General features: G+C 31.2%; 2 protein-coding genes and 1 long non-coding RNA gene across 8 annotated transcripts; 1 reads left to right on the top strand and 2 right to left on the bottom strand.

Moving 5' to 3' along the window:
• Positions 1 to 922: 922 nt before the first annotated feature.
• LOC143073026 (L-seryl-tRNA(Sec) kinase-like) lies at positions 923 to 25685 on the bottom strand. 5 transcript variants are annotated; one of them, XM_076248249.1, is made up of 6 exons: positions 25549 to 25685; positions 4899 to 5184; positions 4408 to 4651; positions 3243 to 3435; positions 1852 to 2030; positions 923 to 1150 (listed from the first exon to the last, which is right to left on the bottom strand). In XM_076248249.1, the coding sequence occupies exons 2-6, from the start codon at positions 5112 to 5114 to the stop codon at positions 948 to 950; spliced, it is 1035 nt and encodes a 344-aa protein (XP_076104364.1). In that variant the 5' UTR covers positions 5115 to 5184; positions 25549 to 25685; the 3' UTR covers positions 923 to 947. The 5 variants fall into 5 exon arrangements, with proteins under 5 accessions (XP_076104364.1, XP_076104367.1, XP_076104365.1 ...); XM_076248252.1 differs by having other exon boundaries at positions 25594 to 25672; XM_076248250.1 differs by having other exon boundaries at positions 25566 to 25666.
• Positions 8999 to 11019, top strand: LOC143070770 (uncharacterized). The gene is made up of 3 exons (XR_012976689.1): positions 8999 to 9078; positions 9733 to 9824; positions 10845 to 11019. It is a non-coding gene; the product is annotated as an uncharacterized LOC143070770 (long non-coding RNA).
• On the bottom strand, positions 19296 to 22931 carry LOC143073025 (uncharacterized). Of its 2 annotated transcripts, XM_076248247.1 has the most exons (8): positions 22521 to 22931; positions 22183 to 22315; positions 21881 to 22045; positions 21450 to 21629; positions 20988 to 21257; positions 20669 to 20738; positions 20126 to 20470; positions 19296 to 19774 (listed from the first exon to the last, which is right to left on the bottom strand). In XM_076248247.1, the coding sequence occupies exons 1-8, from the start codon at positions 22694 to 22696 to the stop codon at positions 19515 to 19517; spliced, it is 1599 nt and encodes a 532-aa protein (XP_076104362.1). In that variant the 5' UTR covers positions 22697 to 22931; the 3' UTR covers positions 19296 to 19514. The 2 variants fall into 2 exon arrangements, with proteins under 2 accessions (XP_076104362.1, XP_076104363.1); XM_076248248.1 differs by lacking the exons at positions 19296 to 19774; positions 20126 to 20470 and having other exon boundaries at positions 20543 to 20738.

Raw genomic sequence — 25685 nt, forward strand, 5'->3', positions numbered from 1 at the left:
AAACATTCTATGTATGCAGACTTTTGCAAAACCACGAAATCAAATATCCAATTTTGATAACAGTTTATTATACTTTATACTGTTTATTTTTAATACGGTATTGGTTTTGTACATTGCCGAAAACTGTACAGAAAATAATTATAATATCTTTGTTTGCCCCTGTCCTAAGTCAGGAACCTGATGTTCAGTGGTTGTTGTTTGTTGATGTAGTTCATAAATGTTTCTGATTTCTTGTTTTTATATAGTTTATATACTTAGTTTTCCCATTTGAATGGTTTTACACTAGCAATTTTTTGGGGCCCTTTAAAGCTTACTGTTGGCATGAGCAAAGGCTCCGTGTTGAAGCCCATACTTTGATCTATAATGGTTTACTTTTACAAATTATGACTTGAATGGAAAGTTGTCTCATTGGCACTCATACTACATCTTCTTATATCTATTTATGGATAGGTGTCTCATATTAAATCATACCACTTCTACTTATTATTATAGAAAACACTCTTATTATCTTTATATCATTAGTTTCAAATCATAATCAAGATTTATATTGAATAATGATATGCATTATAAGAAATGTGTAGTCCTCTTTCAACTTGAAAGATAAATGGCAATTAAGGAGATTTGTTTGGTTTATAATCGCTCTATACAATATTTAGTGTAATGCATCTCATTTCTTTTACAATATCGTATAGGTTGGTTTTTTTGCAGGTGTAAAATTTGGGATTTTCCTTGAATAGGGTATACAAAATATTTTGGTGGTTATCATTTCGGCAAATTCAAAACTTTTATCAATACCTCTGCATGTACACTTTTAAATTGGTGATTTTGTTCTATCTGCGAAAATATTAGGTGAAAATTTACACCTCGTGAAAATAACCCTCTATATGGTTGTTGTATCGTTGATTATTTAAATATAAAACCAAAGTGTGCTGATGTTTTATTTCATATCAAGTTATTTCTTTCAACAACTGTTCAAACAATCTAAGAATCTGTTGGTACAGTTCACTGTTTATATCACATGACACATTTGGCTCATCCACAGCCACAGGAAATGACACTTGTCCACTTTTGATCTTATCCAAGCACGTCTTTCTTATATCCATATATTTCTTTGACAGTTGTTGTAATGTTGACTTGTCTTCTGCAATGCCTTAAAAGAGAGAAAGTAAAATGTTAATGCACATTGTATCATATAATATACTGATTAATTAATACAAACTTATGTACAAATGTATAACAATTCAAACATGAAACCTAATGGCCCAATTTATTTACAAAATAATAAACTTAGAAAAATATATTACACAGCAACAAAGAACAACCACATAAGCATGAGTATCATAGATAACTCTATGTATAGTGGGAAATCGAAACATTCTAACTAAATATTTATACAATCCTTCAACTTGTTTAAAGGTAAAAATAGGAATTACCCCAAAAAAGAATATTGCAGAAAAATTGTGAGTTTTATCACATTGTAAATCTGATTTATTTTTTAAATGAGTATTTAAAGTATATTTTGACTTTGATGAGTACTGGGGTATCAGTAATTGTATGCAAAAAGTCAATGATTTTGTTTTAATTTTATAACTTTGTTATTTTGAAACAAAGCAAATAGCAATTGCTAAATTTTTTTTTTAATAAATTCTGTACCCAAAAAATATTCCTTCATATGAAGAAGTATATATAAGGAATATCATTGCATTATGTTAAACAAAATAAAATGAATGAAAAACAAACATATTATGTAACACATGAACACACAACAACCACTGAATTACAGGCTCCTGACAATCAGGAGTTAATTACATGTAGAAACAGATGTTTGAAGAATCTACTATTTACACATACCTTTTAAAATTGACATTTTATGACTAACAATCTTTCGTAAGATCTGATCTGATTGGTGGATGACGTTACTTGAACAGATCTGACGGCTTTCTGCTGTTATCATTGGATCACTTTCCTCTATTGGTTGAACTGGATTTAACATTGCTGTATTCACCAATGACATTATCCTAGGTAACTGACTAAAAGGGGCAGAAAATAGGATTATTAAATGTATAGTTTAGAAACAGAAAACAGCACAATATATGTTAAAATCAAATCAAACCAATACCATTTTGTTTTTATTTTTGTGCCTTCTGCTTTAGGGGTGTCTGTAGTTGATGATTTTAAGGTAGCACTACAGTCTAACAATGATTTTTTGAAGATTTTTTTAATCACATAATTTTGAAGTTAGTATTATTCTGCACCTGTTACTTTTGAAAATGCCCATGGGGGTTTTGCGTGCAAGATGGCTGTCATAGTCCTAAAAAACCTTCAAATACATTTTAATGTTGTTTTTTGGCTTCTTCATGCTTTTGTAAGCCTAGAGTCATTGTAAATTAACTGTTTTGATTGAAATTGTGGGCAAAATTGCTCTTTCAAAATTTCGATTTGGGAGCCTCTATGGGGGAAATCCCCTGCAAATAGTGACAGTTGGCAGGTATGACAGTTTGTAAAAATGATTAAATCCCAAAGTCATTATCATATTACAACAGGGAGTAAATTGATAATGAACTTAAGAATTCAGAAAAATTTCTAGATGACTTGAAAGTTGGGATCCTTTTCCAAACTTTTGAATTCATACTTGATTCACATCATCAGAGTAGTTTTAGAGAAACAATGAAAATTAACAAAATTATTTCTTTAAACAAATATTTCTTGACGTAAATCCTAATCTACTGTGGATTCATTAATATTCCTTGGATGCCAATTTTCGTGGATTTCCTGGGTACAGGGAAACCACAAATCTGAATGTTCAACAAATTGCAGATTAGCTGTATGATTATATGTGGACTCTTGGAAAAGCCAGAAATCAAATATCCATGAATAAGCAAGTTTTCCTCAATCCACCAAAAATTGGTACCCACAGTACCTTTTTGGTCATTTCACTTTCCAGATTAGGTCATGCCTTGCAAATTTGACCTTTTCTGGACCCTTGATGTGATATTATTCTAATTTTTAGACAGGTTTTATTTTTGCAATTCTTACAAGAAAAAAACAAGAATACAATTAGTGGCAAATATGTAAATTGTGTCTTCCTTTATATAAATACATCTAGAAAATTTAAAGTAGCAAAAAAAAATCATTGATTTGCTAAGTCAGTTAAAAGGACTAAACTGAAGATAGAGTTACTGAGTATCCGCGAAATGAAGTTGACTTAGAGTATATCAAAATAACGATAAATGTATATATACCTTTCTATGTTTGATTCAGTATTTATAACTATACTGTTAGTTTCCCAACTATTGATATGTGTATTTGGTGGCTCTATTTTAGTCGCCATAGCTACAATTACATCTTCTGTGATTGGTTGACTACGTTTCAAATTCCGTTCCAGAGCTGTTTGTATATTACAAGCAAGATGGAGCTGACAAAATCCACAAGTATCTGTAATACATTGTATAAAATTGAGAATGGAAATGGGGAATGTGTCAAAGCGACATAGTTGAATATATATATATTCAACATGAATAAAAAATGTTTCTACACGTCTAATTTTTTTTAAGAGGCATCAACTATTTGGTGGTATGCCGCCAGGTTTTTGTAAATGTTAAATGTAAACAGTCCTGTTGGTGCTTCATATATCTTTAATCTGTTATCAACAAAACAAAACACAAGATATTGCACCTCAACTTAACTAGTATATAAACTTTGATTGATGTTTTGTAAATGGTCTCACCTTGAAACATAAAAGAACAGAGTGTCAATGTCCCCCATGTTGCACATATTTTATCTATCCAAGGGTAATAACTGAAAAAACATTATTTTTTGTTTTTTTAAACTTTTTATAAATATCTTAGAAAAATGAAGACTTAAGAGCAATTGCAAATGATTTCCATTATAATTGATATTTTCAAGGGGCATAACTTGTTGAAATATTTGATCAGCACACATATTTAAAAGTGTCAAAGACATTACTGATATAAACCTATGATATACATTGTAATTCCATAAAATTCGGTCAGTAATTGTAACAATTAAGACCGCTGTAAATGCAATTATCCATATGATTAATGTTTCCAAAGGACTCTTTTTAAAATAAATAATTGGCAATGATTTTCCAACCTGTCCAAGATATTGCTGATATTAACCTATTATATAGGTTACTGGTATCATAAAAATCTGACAAGAATTGTACATGTAAGAGCCCACACAAGACCAAACGAACAGATGGGTGGACAGATGCCCAGTGTTTCTATGTCCCTGCAACACTGTGTGCACAAAAAAGATTTAATTCTATAAATTTGAAGTATGAATACAAATAGAATCTGTATCTTTGACAATTTAAAGCCTCCATATCAACTGGTAGACTATAAAATATGTTATTTTTAATGCTTTTTTTTCATTTTTATTACTTACACTTTCTAGCTATTTGAAAATACTTGTGTCTCATACTTGTATAATACATGTTGTCATCTAGTACTATGACAACAGATTCTGCTGAAGTTATCTGCCTTCTTACAATAGCATAAAACTTTCCCCATAATGCATCATTAACACCAGGTGGAGGCTTGGTTAAATTTGCCAATGATATTTCTTTGTTGGCCAGATAGTCAATACAAAAAACAATTTCCTCCCTGTATTCTTTCCAGGTCTGTTGAGACTAAAATAAAAATATTTTGTTATTTCATCTTTGACAAAAAAATATTTATTACTGCATTCATTGTCTAACAAAAGCCTTTTTAATATATAAAGTGTAAAAAATTTACAGATCTGAAAATTATGATTTTTCTTATAAATATCCATTGACAGAAGTGGACTGCAACTCAATATACATTGACAATGATAAAAATTTATGCATTACATTTTTCTTGATAAATATAATCAGATGAACTTATGAGAATACCTGCCTTATCATCAAGAGGTATATTCTTTGGAATCAATTCATCGTAAGACACCACTATAACATCAAAACACTTTGATGACTTAAAATGAGTAGATTGTTCTTCCACATATATACCTCCAAGCTTATCATATAAAAGTTTAGCAAGAGTACTTTTACCACATCCTGGAATTCCACTCAAAACAACTAGACATTTTGACGATTTTGATGACTGTGTATTCATGACATCTTTATTGAAACTTATCAGACTTTGGTCATCACCTACTCAGATGCACCTGTTTCATCAGAAAATCCTGTAAGATAAAATAATAGAATGAAAATTGAGATATATCAAAGTAGAAAAAAAAACTATGAAACTTTGATTAGTTCTTAAACTTATTAAACTATTCCTATAAGAGAACATTTCCATTTTTACATAGGGAACAATAAGCAAAAACAGTGTTTAATGGTACTTAGTATTCTAGATCTTATCTCTAAAGTAGATCATAATACATGAGAAACCAGCATTAGATCTTTGTACTAACTTCTTTGTTTGTAAATTTGTAAGATTGTAGAGTTGAATTTTTTCCTGCTTGATAGTATCTACTTTTACTATCTCACCTGCAATGCCATTTAATTATCTTCAATCAGAGACCCTACTTTTATTGGGGGTAGTGATATAATAAAGGCTTTCAAATATCTGTAAATCTTTTCCTTTTTTTTCATTTGGAATAGTCCAAGATTCTGAACCATCTTTAATTTTGATTTTTCAATTTTTAAAACAATCATATTATATATTCATATAATATTCTTGTATAAATAAACCCGTTTTTGAGACGTTTCGGCTATTGGCCTTCTTCCGTTCTTTATTTTTCCTCACAACTACATGGCTGACATTACATTTGTATTTTCTTTTGCGAAACATCTCAAAAACTGGTTTATTTATACAAGAATATAAAGTATGTTCCCTTTTGGAATTTCAAAAACAAAGAATCATACAAGAGCCAAAAGTTGAATTCAAATCATGATGGATTTTAAGTATGCTGTATTTTATCACTTTGCACTTAGATGACTGACTGAGATATCGATTCTACTACAAAAGTTGGTGAAAATTTCTGACCAGTTGAACAGTTTGATTTGATTAAAAACAAATTTCAATTTGATCAAACTTTTTATTGAACTGCACCATGTAGACAGCAACATGTTTGTAGATTGATGATAATTTTTGCTATCTAATATATGTATTAACATATTAGGCTGACAATACTGTATTGGTTCAGCTCATTGTTGAAGGCAGAACAGTGAACTACAGTTGTTAACTTTTATGTCATTTGGGCTCTGGTGGGTCTCTGACATAGGCAATCAACCACATCTTTTTTTTATTTATAAAAACTAAAAAAAAACAGTAAAAGAATAATCATTTAAGGAATATAACTTTTATAAAGACAATTTGATGGTTTCAGTTATAATGGCATTTTTGCAGATCCCATATTGCTGATCTTCTTATCTGAGTAAGTTTTTGAGATTATAGGCAAAATTCTCATTACATAGCAATAACCTTTACAAAGAAGTCATTCAATTTGTTAGCTCATCACAGCAGTTGTGTAGATTTTGTATATCTGATAAATTTTGCTGTTCAGTTTTATTCTAATTTTCTAGATAATGGGCAAAATCATCATTTAAGGGCAATAACTCCTTTAAATTTAAGTCATATTGGCAGTTATGTAGATCTTGCATTACTGGTCATTTTTGTTTTTTCAAGTTTCTGCTTGTCTAATTGTAGTTTTCAAGATAATAGGAAAACAAAATCTGTGGTTTCTATCCAGATGCTGTGTTACATATTTGTTTTTTGTAAAAAAAATTTGTACAGGTACATTAATTAGGCTGTTAGTTCTCGTTTTACATTTGTCATTTCTGGGCCTTGTCTAGCTGACTATGCAGTATGGGCTTTGCTCATTTCTGAAGGCAGTACAGTGACCTATAGATGTTGATTTCTGTGTCATTTAGTCTCTTGTGGAGAGTTGTCTCATTGCCAATCATTATTCACATCTTCTTTTTTATATCTGTTAATTTTGTTGGAAATAGGAATGAGGTGCACTAGATCTTAATATTTGGAAATAGGAATGAGGTGCACTAGATCTTAATATTTGGAAATAGGAATGAGGTGCACTAGATCTTAATATTTGGAAATAGGAATGAGGTGCACCAGATCTTATTATTTGGAGCATATCTATACCTAGGTCAGCTTTTCTCTCTGAAATGGTTTTCAAGATACCCCCCGTATTTACACCAAAAAAAATGTATAGATTATTGTTGATCATTTCAACATAATTGCTTTTCTCGTTTGAGCCAGTATGGGTCAGGTTTTCTCTCTGAAAGGGTTTTCAAGATATTTACACCAAAAAATTGTATAGATTAGTGTTGATCATCTCAACATAATTGCTTTTCTCGCTTGAGTCAGTATGGCCGAAAAGAGAAAAGCAATCGAGTTGAGATAACCAATTATAATGCTTATAACAATGAAGAGGGATGCATTGTAATGTTATGGCAATAGCTCACATGGCCCTTTGTCCAGCTAGAGATCCTCATATTAATAAATTTCTTATCAACATTTACTCCCATTACTTTTACATTTTTTAGAAATTTTTTGAAATGAATTTTTATGTGATGTATTGGTAACAAGATATATCGGCACGTAGACAAATCGGCAGCCAAGTCCAAAGACATTTCGGCACCCATTTTGGACATTTCGGTATCCGGACATTTCGGGACCAAGACAATTCATGGTTAAGTTTATTTATGAGTGATTCATTGTAATTAATCTGCCTATTGTGGGTAAGTGATAAGCTAATAAATAACAAGCATTCTGAGAGAATTGTATGGCAATACATGTTCCCTGATGATTAAAAATTCATTGAACTGGGACAAAATTAGAACTTGATCTGTAACTTGTTGAGATAAAACTGTATACCAATTATCAAATCAATATCTTCAAGCATGATGATTATTAGACCGCTGAATTTGTTTATGTCCAAGGACCATAATGTGATCTGCACAAAATCAGACTGTAACAAACTTTAAACTTGATCTGTAACTTGTCATGATAAACTATATACCAAATATCAAATCAACATCTTCAAGAATGAATAAAAAAGTATGCACAAATGATTTGCCTGACTGACTGGTAGACAGACAGACTGATTTTCTTTAATAGGCAACTACCTTTGCCATAGAGAGCAACCATTTAATTTCAAGGGGTATGGTTTTTTGTCTGAGTCAGAGAATTTTTTTTCAGGCGAAGGCAATTTTATCTTTTTTAAGTTTTTCAATATTTAGAACTATCCCAGCAGGCACTCAACGTTTAATAAACGTTGAAATGAGGTTGAAATGTGATCAACGTATATTCAACGTTGAAACAACGTAACATTTTCAACGTTGAGTAATGAACCAACATTCAACGTTGAATTAACGTTGATCATTTCAACGTTGTAATTGGAACGTTGATTCAACATTGAATCAACGTTAACTTAATATTTACTCATAGTAGGCCTATATAAAAGAAATCATTATCAGAAGGCAATATATGCATAACTGTAGAAGTATGTATTCAGGCCCGTAGCCAGGAATTTCCAAAGGGGGGTTCGTTTGACTCACAAACTCGACTTTAACAGTCACAATTCGAACAGAACATCGACTTTAACAGTGCTTAATAGTTTTCAAGGGGGGGTTCGTCCGAACCCCCCGAACCCCCCCTGGCTACGGGTATGTGTATTTATAAAGAAAAGAATGAAAAAGAGTTTTGGGTTTCACAAAACAGTATAGTACTAACTATTGGTCACTATTTCATCTTGAGTTTTGCGTCACCGTGACGGTATGAGAAAAGGGGGGAGGTAAGTCGTTTTATACTAAATTTCTAGGGAATAAGAAATATTATTTATTAATTTCATTTCACATAACTTTAATTTGAATATAAAGATAACATCAAGGACGTATAACTAATATACATCCTTGATAACATGTAAAGAAATTTAAAATAGTTGATTATCAACATTGATCGCGATTTCTTTCATTCATATTTTCGCGGGATTTGAACAGGAAGTTAGATTGTCCATGCGCAATATTCAAACACGCACCTTTCCTGTATTTGAAAAAGAACAACAAAGGACGAAGTCGAAAGAGAAACTTGCCGTTTATCACGTATATTTATGGTATGTAGATGTTTGCATGTGGCTATCACGGTTTGTTATATTTATAAATTGTGTTTAGAAACTCTGAATTGGTATCATATTGCACAATTAGAGAAAATTATAACGTCAACATTGTATTCCAGAAAACAGATTAGAACACATGGAAGGTCCATCATATATAATTTCCTCCAATTATACTATTTCTAAGAGCATTTAATGTGGAAAGCATATTTAGTTTCATTTTAAAGTTTAGGTAAAGATTGTTACAATTATTATGCTTAAAAAGATTCATATAAGAAAAAGGGGGGATAAGCAAGTGTTTACATTATTTTGCTCAGGTAAACTTCCCAACATGTTTACTTTATACTATATATATGCGATTCTTTTAGTTTAACTTTAAGGGTTGGTAAACCACATACTTTTTTGACGATCATATTAAACAATGAATTTCAACTGGACCAAAGTATTGAATTTGAACGATCATGGAAAATTGATACTTTTATTGTTTTATTTTTACAAAAACAAGTCAGTCTGAGCCTTTACTGATCTTCAGGTGATCTCTAACTCTGTGTAATATGAGAAATGCATGTTTACATTAATGTGTACGTAACCTGGTTTTGAATGTTATAGCAGTCCATTATCTGATATCATGAACATGTATTATTTATTTTACAGAAGCTTGTCAAACAGATCAATGGCTAAAAAACATCAAGTGGAGCAAAATTAAAATTCAGTTTTGGGAATTCCAGTCTTTAAAATCATCAAAGGTAGGTTTTTTTTGTCTGTATAGCTATATACCATTTGTGTTCAAAGATTAATCTTTTGTTTATTCTAATTTTGTTTACCTTACATACCATATTATGTTTGTCTTTAATTATACCTAAGCTATTCTAGTAAAGCTCTTTATTTTATGTTAATAGAATTGTGCAGTCATCAATAAAAAAAAAAACGTCTTACTTAGGTAAAGCGTTTTCATTGTTATCAATAACATAGTGCAACCCGCAGTCTTACAAAACTCAGGTTGAAGCTCAACTCCCTCAGGCAAAGTTGGCTTTAGATGAATTTGGCTAGTTATTTTAGGTAATTTTGACATATAGCTCTTCAACGATTTTCGGTACTTATACATCTTCGGATTTCAAATGTTTGGCTTTGAGCGTTCCTGATGAAGGTAAATCCAGAAAAGCGCTTCGGACGCATTAAATTATTAAACGTGTTGTTTTCTATTTTTTACATCACTGGGTCGATACCTCTGCTGGTGGACTATCAGTCCCCGAGGGTATCATCAGCTCGGTAGTCAGTGCTTCGGTACTGACATGATTTAACAAACTTTATTAAAATTGTCCGATTATAAATTTTGAAATTATTATGAAACTAAGGTTTCAACTCCCTCAGGCAAAGTTGGCTTTAGATGAATTTGGCTAGTTATTTTAGGTAATTTTGACATATAGCTCTTCAACGATTTTCGGTACTTATACATCTTCGGATTTCAAATGTTTGGCTTTGAGCGTTCCTGATGAAGGTAAATCCAGAAAAGCGCTTCGGACGCATTAAATTATTAAACGTGTTGTTTTCTATTTTTTCTTCATTAACAAAAAAAACTACTAATAGTAAACATTAATGTATATATTTTTATTAATGATTATCTTATTACAATATGTGCTTCTTCATTATGGTTTTATTTATCTTCAATGCTTCTAGAAACAAATTGAAAGTGGCTCATATTTAAAATATCTTTTCAGGACATACAATTATTATACATTGTATATATATAATCTGATTTTTTTCAGAGTTTAAATATGCTGCAAGAGTAAAAAGATGTCACTTGGAAATACATATCTGATAAAGACCTCTCCTGCTTAAAATTTACCGCTGAAAGATCACGAGGTGGTGGACGAATGTTGACATGCAATACGGACAAAAAGAAACAAATATAACAAATGAATTTATAAAATAAATCTTGTATCAAAAGAAATATCATTGTATTACTATTTTTGATATTATTGTTCCTTAGTAAATAAGTATCAATGTAATGGTTTTTGAGGATAATATATACATTTATATAACATATATGTATATATAATCAAGGACCTTTGTTTTTGTGGATAGTTGTCTGGTTAGCAGTCATGCAGCATCTTCTTATTTTCGTAAATATTGCGATCATCCTGAACACACATTGGATCTAATAATGTCTTCACTCTTCCTAGATATATATACTACTTTCAAGAAGGGTTTAACATTGGATGGTCGTTTAATAAAAACTACTTTGAACTTGTGAGAATTGTTTAGAACTATTCAACATCTTCTTTCCTTTCTGTGGTGTCGGGGAATAAAGTGCATGTCTTAGTTTTTATGCAAACTGTGCAAATTCATTGAATGATTTGTCTTTTTATAGCTATTCACAACAAGAAAAACTACAAGTAAGAATATATCAAAAATGATAGGTGTCCACTTATAAATTAAATAGATAATTATGTCTATAGTTATTGTTAAATACAAGTGGACACACACAATCATTTCAGCTATTCCTTCTGCCAACAGGATTTTAAGATGTGACATTTATGGTCTAGATTTTTGACTTTGTACAAGCACCAAATGTTGTTTAAAGTAACAATTGATGTATTTATTTAGATGTCTTCCATTTAACTTATCTATTTTGTTCATATGTGTATTGGTGAGAGGGAAAAACATTTAAAAAAAAAACATGTACACCAGCACTGCCTGTTTACCATCTAACAACAGCAAAAATTTGGAAAGCAGGTAAAAAATGTGGTGTTTGTTAAGCTTTATAATAAATTTCATTATTATACTTTCAACTACTATTCAACCTTGAATCAACGTTGAATGGATGTTGAAACTTCAACGTTGAAATGACAACGTTAATTCAAATTTTCAAAATCAAACATAAATTTGACATTGTTTCAACGTTGAGAAACAACCTTGTTTCAACGTTGAATCAACGTTGAGTGCCTGCTGGGATATGGTATGGGGAAATGTTGAGTCAGAATTAATTTTTTTGTCATCTCCTTGGGCAGAATATTTTTTTTCATCAAATTGGGGATGATAGGATATTTTTTTTAGAAAAAAAACATGAAGTTAAATGGTTGTTCCCAACTTTTTATGTGGGCCTCAGTGGCCAAGAGGTCTAGGTAGTCACACTGTCAACACTGAAGTTTTGAGTCTGGAATCCCATAGCGAAAGGTGCACTTACTACACTTGGCTCTGCACTTACATGTATGTCAGACTTAATACACCTTATCGCTATTTAGTCCAATCCAGGAAAAATAGTCATTTATACAACTTCCTGTTTGGGTCAGGCCGCCGAAAATAGAGGTCATCAGTAGTGAGCTGAGGGAGGAAAAACTTTAGAAAGCGATCATCAAGAAACTTTGATAGAGTATGATCCACTTTTTCGAAATTAAAATTGAAGTAAAAAAATATTTTGTTTGAAGTATTTACGGTAGTTTAAACAGGTCTCATTAAAAAGTATCATGCATGGTGAATTGTTTAAACAGGGTCCCAGATAGCTTCAACTGGATGAAAAAAGTTGTGTAATTTTAGAAGTTATCCGGAATGGAATAAATAGCGATTAGGTGTATTGACTAGGATTGTCAGTTTTCAAATGGAAGGTCACGGTTCTCTCCAGGCACTCCAGCTTCCTCCAACCATTTAAAACAGACCGCCACGAAAAAGTACAAGTGTTGAAAGTTGCGTTAAACACCATTCAATCAAAATCATTTATTGTTTGTTTCAGCATTTGATTCCTCTGATAATTTTATATAGGTGCCTAATTTATAATACAACTACAAGATATCAATGATCTATCTTTTCATTCAGACCTGGTAAACTAGGTACTATTGGTAACAAGATATATTGGCACGTAGAAAAATCGGCACCCAAGTCTGAAGACATTTCAGTATCCGGACATTTCGGGACCAAGACAATCCGGCACCTCGTTTTAAAAAATAAATTTATTATGAAAAATTAAAGAATTGTTGCATTGATATTATAAGTTGTATATAAAATATGCATTACAAAAAGAATAATCATCATTTAATTAAACTATTAATGATTATGTATGTATGAATAAACATCATTTAATTAAATCATAATTGATTGTTAGATATATGTAGTTGTTCGTATTAACATTCTATATCTGCTCGTTCACAAATATTCTAAAAACTGCATAATATGTACATAGTTTTACCAAGAAATATCCATAGGATAACAATCCACAAAAAAAAAAAAAAAAAAATTAAATTAAATCACTGTTATATTTTTACTTTAATTATTTTTTCTAAGCACCAATGCAATGTAATTTAATATTACTGCAAATTTATTTCTTTTAAATTGTAAATAGGCCACACATGCAACGGTACGTAATAGTCAAAGTTGTGACTGAGTGCGGACATATGAAGATAGATAGAAAAGTGTATAGCTTGTGTTTGATCCTTACATCTGTTTAGACGAATACAGGACATCTCGGCACACTACAAACTCGGGACATGTTTAACTCGGCATAGTACAAACTCGGCCTACACAAACTCGGCACATTACCTATACATACTCGGCACATCAATGAATATATTTATGGAAATGGTTCATAAAAAGAAATTTTATATAATAATTACGATGACAAAAAAACAACAAATTTTATTTTAAAAATAGGTGAGAAATGGAACAAATTATAGGACAGAAAGTCATATGACAAAAAGTCACAAGTTAAATAAGAAAACACTCGATATCAAAAAACAATTGTTTACTTTTATAAATAAAGCAAATTTTTAATTAAATTTTACTTAAATCAATAAGAATAAAAAAGTTGTTTATGCCTAAAATCTTATAAATGTTCATTTAGCAAGGCTAATTATGGTAGAAAAATCAAAAATCAAAAAAAAATCGGGAAAATTCATTTTTTCCTGGTCATTGATATATGCTATTATGTGTATTTAAGGTGTTGCCCTCGTGTTTTGCTTATCTAGATCGAATGTCTTAAAACTAATGCACATATTAATGAAAACATTCAGTTACCAGAAGGATGATAACTTCCCGGGAGCACCTGAGATCACCCCTAGTTTTTGGTGGGGGTTCGTGTTAATTCTTCTTTAGTTTTCTATGTTATGTCATGTGTACTATTGTTTGTATGTTGTTGTTTTTTTTCATTTTTAGCCATGGCAGTTTATTTTCGATTTATGAGTTTGACTGTCCCTCTGGTATATTTCGTCCCTCTTCTATAACGGATAGATAGTTATAAAAAATGACGACAAATCATTATGTTAAGGATGGAAAAAAGGTGGCCGTTTCTACATGCCTCTCGGGTGATATAGTTGTTAGTTTGATAAAATAACCAGAAACAACACTTCTTGCAGTTTTCAATTAGTCCCATGACTGATAAAATTTAAATGTAATCGACAGCATTTCTGGTAAACCTGACAGGATTTTAAATCATCAGATCACTAGAAAAAACAACAGTCTTAACAACTTGTAAAGAAATTAGGGTGCATATGGAAAGATTAAGTGTTCGAGATTTTAGGAGTTGTCCATATTCGAATGTTTTCGTGTAAATATATCATGTTCAGTGATTTATTTCTATTATCACCATCGCAATAGTAGTTTCATCAAATATGATAGTTTTCAATAAGAACCTATTTTTTCAAAGGAGAGTTGTCTCATTGGCAATCAAACCATATCTTCTTATATATATTAATCAGACTTTTTTTTTTGGTTAGGTTTCTTCCTTACTTGGCGTGTACCATGCATCTCTTATTTTCATTGTGTCATCAGTGTATTTTAATTGGAGTAACATGGAGTAAAATTTCTCTGTAGTCCTTTTTTCAATGATTGATAAAACGCCTTGATAAAAAAACAGCATAATCAACTGACCAGAACGTTTATTATCAATGAAGTATTTTCAATTAAGTAATTACATATAAACAGATTATGTACACGATATTTCTCTCTCTCTCTCTCTCTCTCTCTCTCTCTCTCTCTCTCTCTCTCTCTTCTCAATAGGAAAACACCATAAATAATTCAATAAATAAATCATACATCAACTAATGAACCATTCACAAAAACCAACACAAAATTCCTATAAATACCATACAGACACTAGATGAAAAGTTAACGACAAATAAAAATGTCACTTCCTGCATTCTTTGTATTGGCAGCAGTGATCAGTCATCTGAGGGGCCGTACACTTTACTGCAATCCCTTAACAATTGTGTCACAGTTTTTTCGCCACTATCGTACTCTTCCCAGAACTGGTGGAGCCGGCCTTTCAAATCCTTAAAACGGCGTCGCTGATGTCTGAGAACCTGTTCCTCGGATACCAATCTTAGAGTAAGATCCACGATCTCAGCTTCTCTCATTAACTCTGGTATAAGGACATAAAAGCTCACATTCAACTTTCCTGAATTTATGCGCGTGTGCCAACTTATAAACAACATAAATACATACATTAATATTTTTTAAGGTTTGTATATGGTGGTATAATATAGTTAGCAAATAAGTTACTACTGTAAACATACCATTAAAGTTGAATTGTATTCAATAATAGCAGTTCGATTTTACCAGGCATATTTTTTAAATTTTACTTTAGACCAAGGGTTAATCATTTATACACTGTGGCTGCGTATTTGTGTATGTGTATCTATTAACCCCCTGTGATTTAAACTAGTATAATTCAAGAATTATGTACATCATATAGAAATTTATATCTGAAGGTTATTTATTTAATATTGGCATTGTTTAGATTAACGTAAGGAAGATCGTTGAATAAAAAATATTGCTCTTAGAGAACCTAATATATCATGTATATGTATCCCTTCAACATCATTATTTGTGCGAATAGAATGTTGGAAGATTGACCATGTTCTTGGACACCAATATCGACCTTCGAACCATGTTGAACTGATGTATACAACGAGCTCTTTTAATTCGTGGGAGTTTGCACGTTCTTTCGGTGTATTGAAAGCTGGTCTTATATCCGAGTGAGGCAGGAAAGGCAGAGCCATCAACGTACGGATGTATCTATATTCCACTCCTCTTGAGCTGTAAGTAGTTTTCAGTCCCAAATCTTGAACTTTCCGCCAAATGGCTTGACCGAAATGGAAAGCACAACCTTTGATGCTTGCATTTGGAAATATGTGTCGTATTGCTTTCCAAGCACCTGTTAAGAGAAAAGGAAAGATTAAACCATTTTAAATAGTTTTATAAATTGACCATAAACCCACTTATTCATGGTATGGTATCAATATTTCTGACCTGACACTACGTACTTTTTATTGCTTAATTCATTAGAATTTAATATGCAATGTTTCGGGTTTTTTCGGGAATAATCCCAGGTAAACCCTCATCAGAGGTCGACCTTTATATATTTATTTCGTATCTAGTATCATAGATAGATGTGTGACTGTTTCATAACAGGTTTTTTAATTTATTAACTACACGTGCATATAGGTCTACGTTGTAGCTAGTCTTTACAGACAGTTTTAAATAGTTATAAATATAAAAATAAAATAATGACTTAATCATATAAATGATAGGAATGTTGGTTTCATAAATATATATAAACAAAGTTATGAGATAAAATTTCGTTGAAAATATATTTTTTTTAAAATTCAATATATTAAAATTTGATTAATATATATACATACCTGTATTACAAACTCTGTGTACCCATCTTTCACAGTTATCACAGGTCAGTGCTTGTTGTCTGGTAGTGACAACACGGGAACACTCGACACAATGGTCCGTGCCCATTTTTGGACAAAAGTATCAAAAATTAAAGCGGATATACAGAGCAATTCGTGAAACAATTTAAAAATATTAAAAGACTATGATAATATTTTAAGTTTCTTACCAGATATATATGTACTTTTTACGCAATAAATTTAAAAAGAGGCGGTACTTGACATTTTATTTGGTAGGTATTTGTCACATGGAGTTCAGCAGCATTAACTCAAGCTGCTTTACTAACGGGATATCATAAATATGTTATCAGGCTGTCTTTAAATACCGCTGTTATTAATTATCATGTGATTATTATACTGCAATATATAATCAACACCTGTTTCCTGAAACTTCTCTAATTAAAAGGATAAAAGTAGCCATCCTATTTTTTTATTGCAGTTAATTGGAGATAATCATAAAATCGTCATAATACCATCAATAAAATGCATAATCTAAATAAAGGAAATAATGATAAAAAAGTCACTTGACAATGTTACATATTTAAGGTTTATTAGATACGATGAAAAATGGGGATGCAATTTTTAATGTTTATCAAAATTTTTATAGAAAAAGAAAAAAAAACCTGAATTTCACCGTAAAAATATTAAATCTAACACAAATATTTATTTATTCATTATACACATTTATACCCCTAGGGGTTGGAGGCATATATAAACTATACAATACAAATATATACACAAACAATATATATGCAGAAATCATAACAAATTAAACATTATATATAAAGTAGGTATATAACAGTATTATTCATGCAGGTTTTTTAATTGTCTCCTCTCCTTTAATAGTGCAACTTTTTTAATGAAAGGTACAGTAAGCTCCATACTATCAAATGAAGATAGAAGTGATTGTAATCTATCTTTATCAGAAAATTCAAAGTATTATTGATATATATTATCTATATCTTTTTCAACAACAAATGGAAGTTTTTAAGCACCTGAGATCACCTCTAGTTTCGAATACAGGACATCTCGGCACACTACAAACTCGGGACATGTATAACTCGGCATAGTACAAACTCGGCCTATACAAACTCGGCACATTACCTATACATACTCGGCACACCAATGAATATATTTATGGAAATGGTTCATAAAAAGAAATTTTATATAATAATTACGATGAGAAAAAAATAAACAAATTTTATTTTAAAAATAGGTGAGAAATGGAACAAAGTATAGGACAGAAACTCATATGACAAAAAGTCACAAGTTAAATAAGAAAACACTTGATATAAAAAAAAAATTGTTTTACTTTTATAAATAAAGCAAATATTTAATTAAATTTTACTTAAATCAATAAGAATAAAAAAGTTGTTTATGCCTAAAATCTTATAAATGTTCATTTAGCGAGGCTACTTATGGTAGAAAAATCAACAAACAAAAAAAAAATCAAAAAAAAAATCGGGAAAATTCATTTTTTCTTGGTCATTGATATATGCTATGTGTATATTTACGGTGTTGCCATCGTTTTTTGCGTATCTAGATCGAATGTCTTAAAACTAATGCACATATTAATGAAAACATTCAGTTACCAGAAGGATGATAACTTCCGGAGCACCTGAGATCACCAATAGTTTTTGGTGGGGTTCGTGTTGCTTATTCTTTAGTTTTCTATGTTATGTCATGTGTACTATTGTTTGTATGTTGTTGTTTTTTTTTCATTTTTAGCCATGTCAGTTTATTTTCGATTTATGAGTTTGACTGCCCCTCTGGTATATTTCTCCCCTCTTCTATAACTGATAGATAGTTGAAAAATGATGAAAAATCATTAAGTTAAGGATGGAAAAAAGGTGGCCATTTCTACATGTCTCTCGGGTGATATAGTTGTTAGTTTGATAAAATAACCAGAAACAACACTTCTTACAGTTTTCAATTAGTCTCATGAATGATAAAATTTAAATGTAATCGACAGCATTTGTGATAGACCTGACAGGATTTTAAATCATCAGATCACTAGATAAAACAACAGTCTTAACAACTTGTAAAGAAATTAGGGTGCATATGGAAAGATTAAGTGTTCGAGATTTTAGGAGTTATCCATATTCGAATGTTTTCGTGTAAATATATCATGTTCAGTAATTTATTTATATTATCACCATCGCAATAGTAGTTTCATCAAATATGATAGTTTTCAATAAGAACCTATCTTTTCAAAGGAGAGTTGTCTCATTGGCAATCAAACCATATCTTCTTATATTTATTAATCAGACTTTTTTTTGTTGTTAGGTTTCAGTGTATTTTAATTGGAGTAGCATGGAGTAAAATTTCTCTGTATTCCTTTTTTCAATGATTGATAAAACGCCTTGATAAAAAGCAGCATAATCAACTGACCAGAACGTTTATTATCAATGAAGTATTTTCAATTAAGTAATTACATATACACAGATTATGTACACGATATTTCTCTCTCTGTCTCTTTCTCTCTATTTCCTTTTCTCTCTCTTCCACTCTCTCTCTCTCTCTCTCTCTCTTTCTCTCTTCCACTCTCTCTCTCTCTCTCTTTCTCTTTCTCTCTTCCACTCTCTCTCTCTTTCTCTCTTCTCAATAGGAAAATACCATAAATAATTCAATAAATAAATCATACATCAACTAATGAACCATTCACAAAAACCAACACACAATTCCTATAAATACCATACAGACACTAAATGAAATGTTAACGACAAATAAAAATGTCACTTTCTGCATTCTTTGTATTGGCAGCAGTGATCAGTCATCTGAGGGGCCGTACACTTTACTGCAATCCCTTAACAATTGTGTCACAGTTTTTTCGCCACTATCGTACTCTTCCCAGAACTGGTGGAGCCGGCCTTCCAAATCCTTAAAACGGCGTCGCTGATGTCTGAGAACCTGTTCCTCGGATACTAATCTTAAAGTAAGATCCACGATCTCAGCTTCTCTCATTAACTCTGGTATAAGCACATAAAAGCTTACATTTGACTTTCCTGAATTTATGCGTGTATGCCAACCTATAAACAACATAAATACATACATTAATATTTTTTAAGGTTTGTATATGGGGGTATAATATAGTTAGCAAATAAGTTACTACTGTAAAGATACCATTAAAGTTGAATTGTATTCAATAACAGCAGTTCGATTTTACCAGGCATATTTTTTTAATTTTACTTTAGACCAAGGGTTAATCATTTATATACACTGTGGCTGCGTATTTGTGTATGTGTATCTATTAACCCCCTGTGATTTAAACTAGTATAATTCAAGAAATATGTACATCATATAGAAATTTATATCTGAAGGTTATTTATTTAATATTGGCATTGCTCTTAGAGAACCTTATATATCATGTATATGTATACCTTCAACATCATTATTTGTGCGAATAGAATGTTGGAAGATTGACCATGTTCTTGGACACCAATATCGACCTTCGAACCATGTTGAACTGATGTATACAACGAGCTCTTTTAATTCCTGGGAGTTTGCACGTTCTTTCAGTGTATTGAAAGCTGGTCTTATATCCGAGTGAGGCAGGAAAGGCAGAGCCATCAACGTACGGATGTATCTATATTCCACTCCTCTTGAGCTGTAAGTTGTTTTCAGTCCCAAATCTTGAACTTTCCGCCAAATGGCTTGACCGAAATGGAAAGCACAACCTTTGATGCTTGCATTTGGAAATATATGTCGTATGGCTTTCCAAGCACCTGTTAAGAGAAAGAGAAAGATTAAACCACTTACTAAGTCATTAGCAATTCTAAGTATTGTCAATCGTCTATAATTAGAAGTTGCTAGTGTGTAAATCCACCCGTACTCAAAAGTGTACTAGAGTTTTCAGTTAATTTTACACCAATTTAAAGTCATTTCGATTTATTTTTCTGTAATTCTGTGAAGCTGTAATTTACCTTTTTCAAAGTCCAAGCAAAACCCTTCCACATGGAGTACACCAATCTTCCTCTTCAAACATTCAAGAATCTACATGTATATATAATAGGAGATTTAATGATATTTGAGCGCTTCATGGTTTTTTTTAATAATAAATATGATCAATTATAAAAATTTAATCAAGCTGTACTTATTTACAAGAAATATTCCGCATAATTTAAAAAAATGCTTTTATTATCTAAAAATTCGAATCTATTTTCAAATTTAAAATGGTTAAACGTCACATTGACAGAAAACTTGAAGTCGATAACAAAAAAAAATGACGATTATGAAACTTACAGGTTTGTAATCTTTTGTCTTCTTTCGAGACATGAGTACGAAGACCAGTGGAACCTGCTTCAAACTGTCTCCCTTTTTAATGAAGGCGTGGATGGACCATAGCTGAGTGAATGGGTCTTTCATTATTTTAAAGGTTCCATCACAAAACCATTTCTTTGCATATTTCAAAAGCTGTAACTGCCCGGGCGTTGAAAATACCAAGTGACGCTGGTCCTCTACTCTGATGTCCTCAATCAAAAAGTTGTCACATTGGAGGTAATCTGTATCGAGCTATATATAGAAAATTTGATTGAATTAGTTGAGTGTTAACATATTTATTTCGGAATACCGTATCACAAATAAAAAATAAGAAAATTAAAAAGGATTCCGAAACAAGCTTTTTGCAGCATTACATTTATTTACTAAAAGTAGCTATACATGTGTGTTGCAAGTTGACTATCTAGAATATCATAAATATTTTACCTCGAAAAACAATGAGGTTGGTTCATCTGGCCTAAGTTCTTCTCGGACACGGTTTGCAGTTCTTTTTAGGTTGTTTTGATTTGGCAGCTGATGATCTTCTGGTTCTATATGACGAAGCATAGCATCATCCACAATACGACCTGCAGGTTTATGGATGTCTTGGAGTGCTGTCTGTTTTACCTAAAATTTAAAAGAATATTATTTAAAATTTAAAAGGTATATCACGCGGCATAAAATTCCGAATGCAAATTAATGTTCCCAGAAATGCTATTCCTTCTGAGTGAATATTAAATATGTACTTATATTTACAGAAATTTTCATATCTAATGTCAGTTTCCACTGTATTTACATTTCACTTTATGATATTTTATAATAGTTTAAGTGAAACACGTTATTAAGTTAATATGTTTCTCTGTCTAGGCTTTGCATACCTCTTTATGAACTAGAACTTTTTTCAAAGCCCCCTTGTCTGCTGGGTGAATGTGGGGTTTAGGGTTTCTTTTAAAATTTTCTCCCTTCTGTGACACAGTAGCGGGACAATTACTGCCTTTTGATCGTTTGATGCATCTCCAGTAGGTGAAATCGCCTTTAGACATCTAAAATATAAAGAATATACAAGAATATACATGTAGTACCGTAGTTAATTTATCTTTTAAGTAGATACCTTTTTGCCAAAGCTTTAAAAAGATAATTGTCGAGAGATATCAATTCTGTACTTGAAAAATAAATATACCTTCTTTGTGTATTCGTAACCGTCACTGCTAACCAGTTTTAGATTACTTCTTTGTGTCCCCTTTTCTATGATGGAAAATGTTGGTGGACCATCTGGTAAAATTGTGTCAGGCAACTCCGGCTCTTGTATGGAACTGTAAAAATAAACGAAAACATAATAAGCATTCTGTGAAAGTAAGGACTAGTTTTGAAGCTATGAAATGCAATATTTATTTGTGTTAACACTTTTCAGATAAATCAATACGTTTTTTTTTATGTTATGACATATTTTATGAAAATCAAAAAAAAAATCATTTAAGTACAACATTTGTTTAATATATTTATATATATATATCTTACTTTTCAACAATCTCCTGGTCATCATTTTCATCTTGGTGATGGGTAAAGTCAAATGAAGCATCAAGTGGTAAGGGCGATAGAGGATGCACACTAGTTATTCTATTTAAATGCGTCTGGGATGCATCGGGCAGTGAAGGGCTGACTATTCTTGATGTATGATATGTTGGTGGCTGCATTACTGACTGTTCTGGTGCCACACTAACAACGTTATATGTCCTGTTAGGTGACAATGGCGACAGAATACGCCTTGGCACTCGAGGTAAGCCATTTCGACGTGGCGTGTAACTTGGTGACGCTGGAGTTGCATCGTTTGTTGAACTGTTTGCAACTGTATTTGATGTTGGTTGCTCTATTGATGCCTGTTCTGGTGCCAAACTTGCAACGTTAAATGTCCTGTGAGGTGACAATGGCGGCAGAAAATTCGAGAACAAATAGTAATGGAATTAATAAGACTTGGAGTGAGATATGTTTATAGAGTCAGAGTAAAGAGGCACTTTAGTTATGTACTTATGTATAAAGTTTAATATGTGTTTGCCTACTCAGTATTTACTTTAATATATTGAACTACGGAACACTACGCTCTTCTTAGTATTAATATCAATAAAAGGAAGAACATCGGAATGAAAGTAGCTGTGTTAACTATATATATACTAGTATATACATATAAGATACATTTTAAAAACAACTATTTCAGATTTATACAGACAAAATGTACCAAAATTGATAGAAAAAGTAACAATTTATTACCAAGTAATTATCAATATAGCATACATAGTAACAAGTTCTTAAAATATTTTTTTTATTATAAAAAATATAACTGTGCATTGTATGTAGCATTTTTTTCATAAGCATTTTAAGATGAAGATTCATCTAACTAAATGACTAAATCATATAAATGATAGGAATGTTGGTTTCATAAATACACCCTATAAACAAAGTTATTAGATAAAAATTTGTTGAAAAATAAGTTTTTTTTTAAATTAAATATATTAAAATTTAATTAATATATATACATACCTGTATTACAAACTCTGTGTACCCATCTTTCACAGTTATCACAGGTCAGTGCTTGTTGTCTGGTAGTGACAACACGGGAACACTCGACACAATGGTCCGTGCCCATTTTTGGACGAAAGTATAAAATATTAAAGCGGATATACAGAGCAATTCGTGAAACAATTTAAAAATATTAAAAGACTATGATAATATTTTTAGTTTCTTACCAGATATATATGTACTTTTTACGCAATAAATTTAAAAAGAGGCGGTACTTGACATTTTATTTGGTAGGCATTTGTCACATGGAGTTCAGCAGCATTAACTCAAGCTGCTTTACTAACGGGATATCATAAAAATGTTATCAGGCTGTCATTAAATACCGCTGTTATTAATTATCATGTGATTATTATACTGCAATATATAATCAACACCTGTTTCCTGAAACTTCTCTAATTAAAAGGATAAAGGTAGCCATCCTATTTTTTTTATTGCAGTTAATTGGAGATAATCATAAAATCGTCATAACACCATCAATAAAATGCATAATCTAAATAGAGGAAATAATGATAAAAAAGTCACTTGACAATGTTACATATTTACAGTTTATTAGATACGATGAAAAACGGGGATGCAATTTTTAATGTTTATCAAAATTTTTATAGAAAAAGAAAAAAAAACTGAATTTCACCGTAAAAATATTAAATACAAACACAACTATTTATTTAATCATTATACACATTTATACCCCTATGGGTTGGAGGCATATATAAACTATACAATACAAATCTATACACAAACAATATATATGCAGAAATCATAACAAATTAAACATTATATATAAAGTAGTATATAACACATTTTTTAACAGTATATGAGAAAACAATAAAATATACCATTTTTGCTGAGCCATTTATAAATTTTTCATACATTTTACTAAGTATTAATCTCAAATTAAATGAAAATAAGTCTTTATTGGCACAATAATAAATCTGATACATTTTTATTATAAATGTACCGAGTTTGTAATATGCCGAGTTTGTAATGTGCCGAGTTTGCACTATGCCGAGTTGACGTGTCCCGAGTTTGTAATGTGCCGAGATGTCTTGCTTCGCTAGTTTCCCCTAGTTTTATCATGTATATGAGAAAACCATAAAATATACCTTTTTTGCTAAGCCATTTATAAATTGTTTATACATTTTACTAAGTATTAATCTCAAATTAAATAAAAATAAGTCTTTATTGGCACAATAATAAATCTGATACATTTTTATTATAAATGTACCGAGTTTGTAATATGCCGAGTTTGTAATGTGCCGAGTTTGCACTATACCGAGTTGACGTGTCCCGAGTTTGTAATGTGCCGAGATGTCTTGCTTCGGTTTAGACTACACAATACTTGAAAACAATATTTTATTGTTTTAATATTGATAATTAATTAATTCTTTATTCCGTAAGCAAATATACAGCTCATTGGATTAAATACATACACAAATTATACAGTTTACATATACATATACAGCATTAATATATAGCTTTTAGAGTTTGGCATACAATTTACATTGGTAATAAAGGTACATTTAACAAAAAATCAAGTGTTATGAATTTTCTCTACCTCATACAGGTATAAATTTGGAATCAAGATTTTCCAAGCGATACCAGTAATTTAACATGGATTAATCATTTTTCGCTACATTGAAGACCTGTTGGTGACCTTCTGCTGTTGTTTTTTTCTATGGTCGGGTTGTTGTCTCTTTGGCACATTCCCCATTTCCATTCTCAACTTTATCATAATATAATGGGAATCGCCCTAGCTCTGATAAAATCCCAAATTCATGGATTTTATTTGTTTGGTTCACTATATTTAGATCAAAGATAACTAATTTATAAGGTGCCGATTTGTCTGGATATCGAATAGTCTTTAACGGGTGCCGATTTGTCCGGGTATCGATTTGTCTGGGTTCCAAACTGTCTTGAATTCGGTAAAGACTTCTACTTGACTATAAGAATTGTTTAGTAAATTAAGACGTGCCTTCGATACGCCCTCACCCCTACCCTGTCCTACAGGCTTACACACCAGGCGACACTATAGTTTAAATCTGTGTTGACAATATATGGGCGCAGCCATTGTAAACCTCCACCTTTGAACTCGATGTAAAGGTCAAAGTT

This window comes from Mytilus galloprovincialis, chromosome 4, assembly GCF_965363235.1.
Source record: "Mytilus galloprovincialis chromosome 4, xbMytGall1.hap1.1, whole genome shotgun sequence".
In the NCBI taxonomy this organism is placed as follows: domain Eukaryota; kingdom Metazoa; phylum Mollusca; class Bivalvia; order Mytilida; family Mytilidae; genus Mytilus; species Mytilus galloprovincialis.

Bases quoted from the DNA above. Each gene is read 5' to 3' on its own strand.
- LOC143073025 (XM_076248247.1), bottom strand. From the start codon at position 22,696: ATGCAGCCACCAACATATCATACATCAAGAATAGTCAGCCCTTCACTG. The intron at 22,316-22,520 runs GTAAGATATATA...TTATTTTTACAG, and splicing joins GACCAGGAGATTGTTGAAAA to TTCCATACAAGAGCCGGAGT. The intron at 19,775-20,125 runs GTATACATATAC...TGTTGTTTATAG, and splicing joins CACAAATAATGATGTTGAAG to GTTGGCATACACGCATAAAT.
- LOC143073026 (XM_076248249.1), bottom strand. From the start codon at position 5,114: ATGAATACACAGTCATCAAAATCGTCAAAATGTCTAGTTGTTTTGAGT. The intron at 2,031-3,242 runs GTATATATACAT...TGCCCCTTTTAG, and splicing joins ACTGAATCAAACATAGAAAG to TCAGTTACCTAGGATAATGT. The intron at 1,151-1,851 runs GTATGTGTAAAT...CTCTCTTTTAAG, and splicing joins TAAAATGTCAATTTTAAAAG to GCATTGCAGAAGACAAGTCA.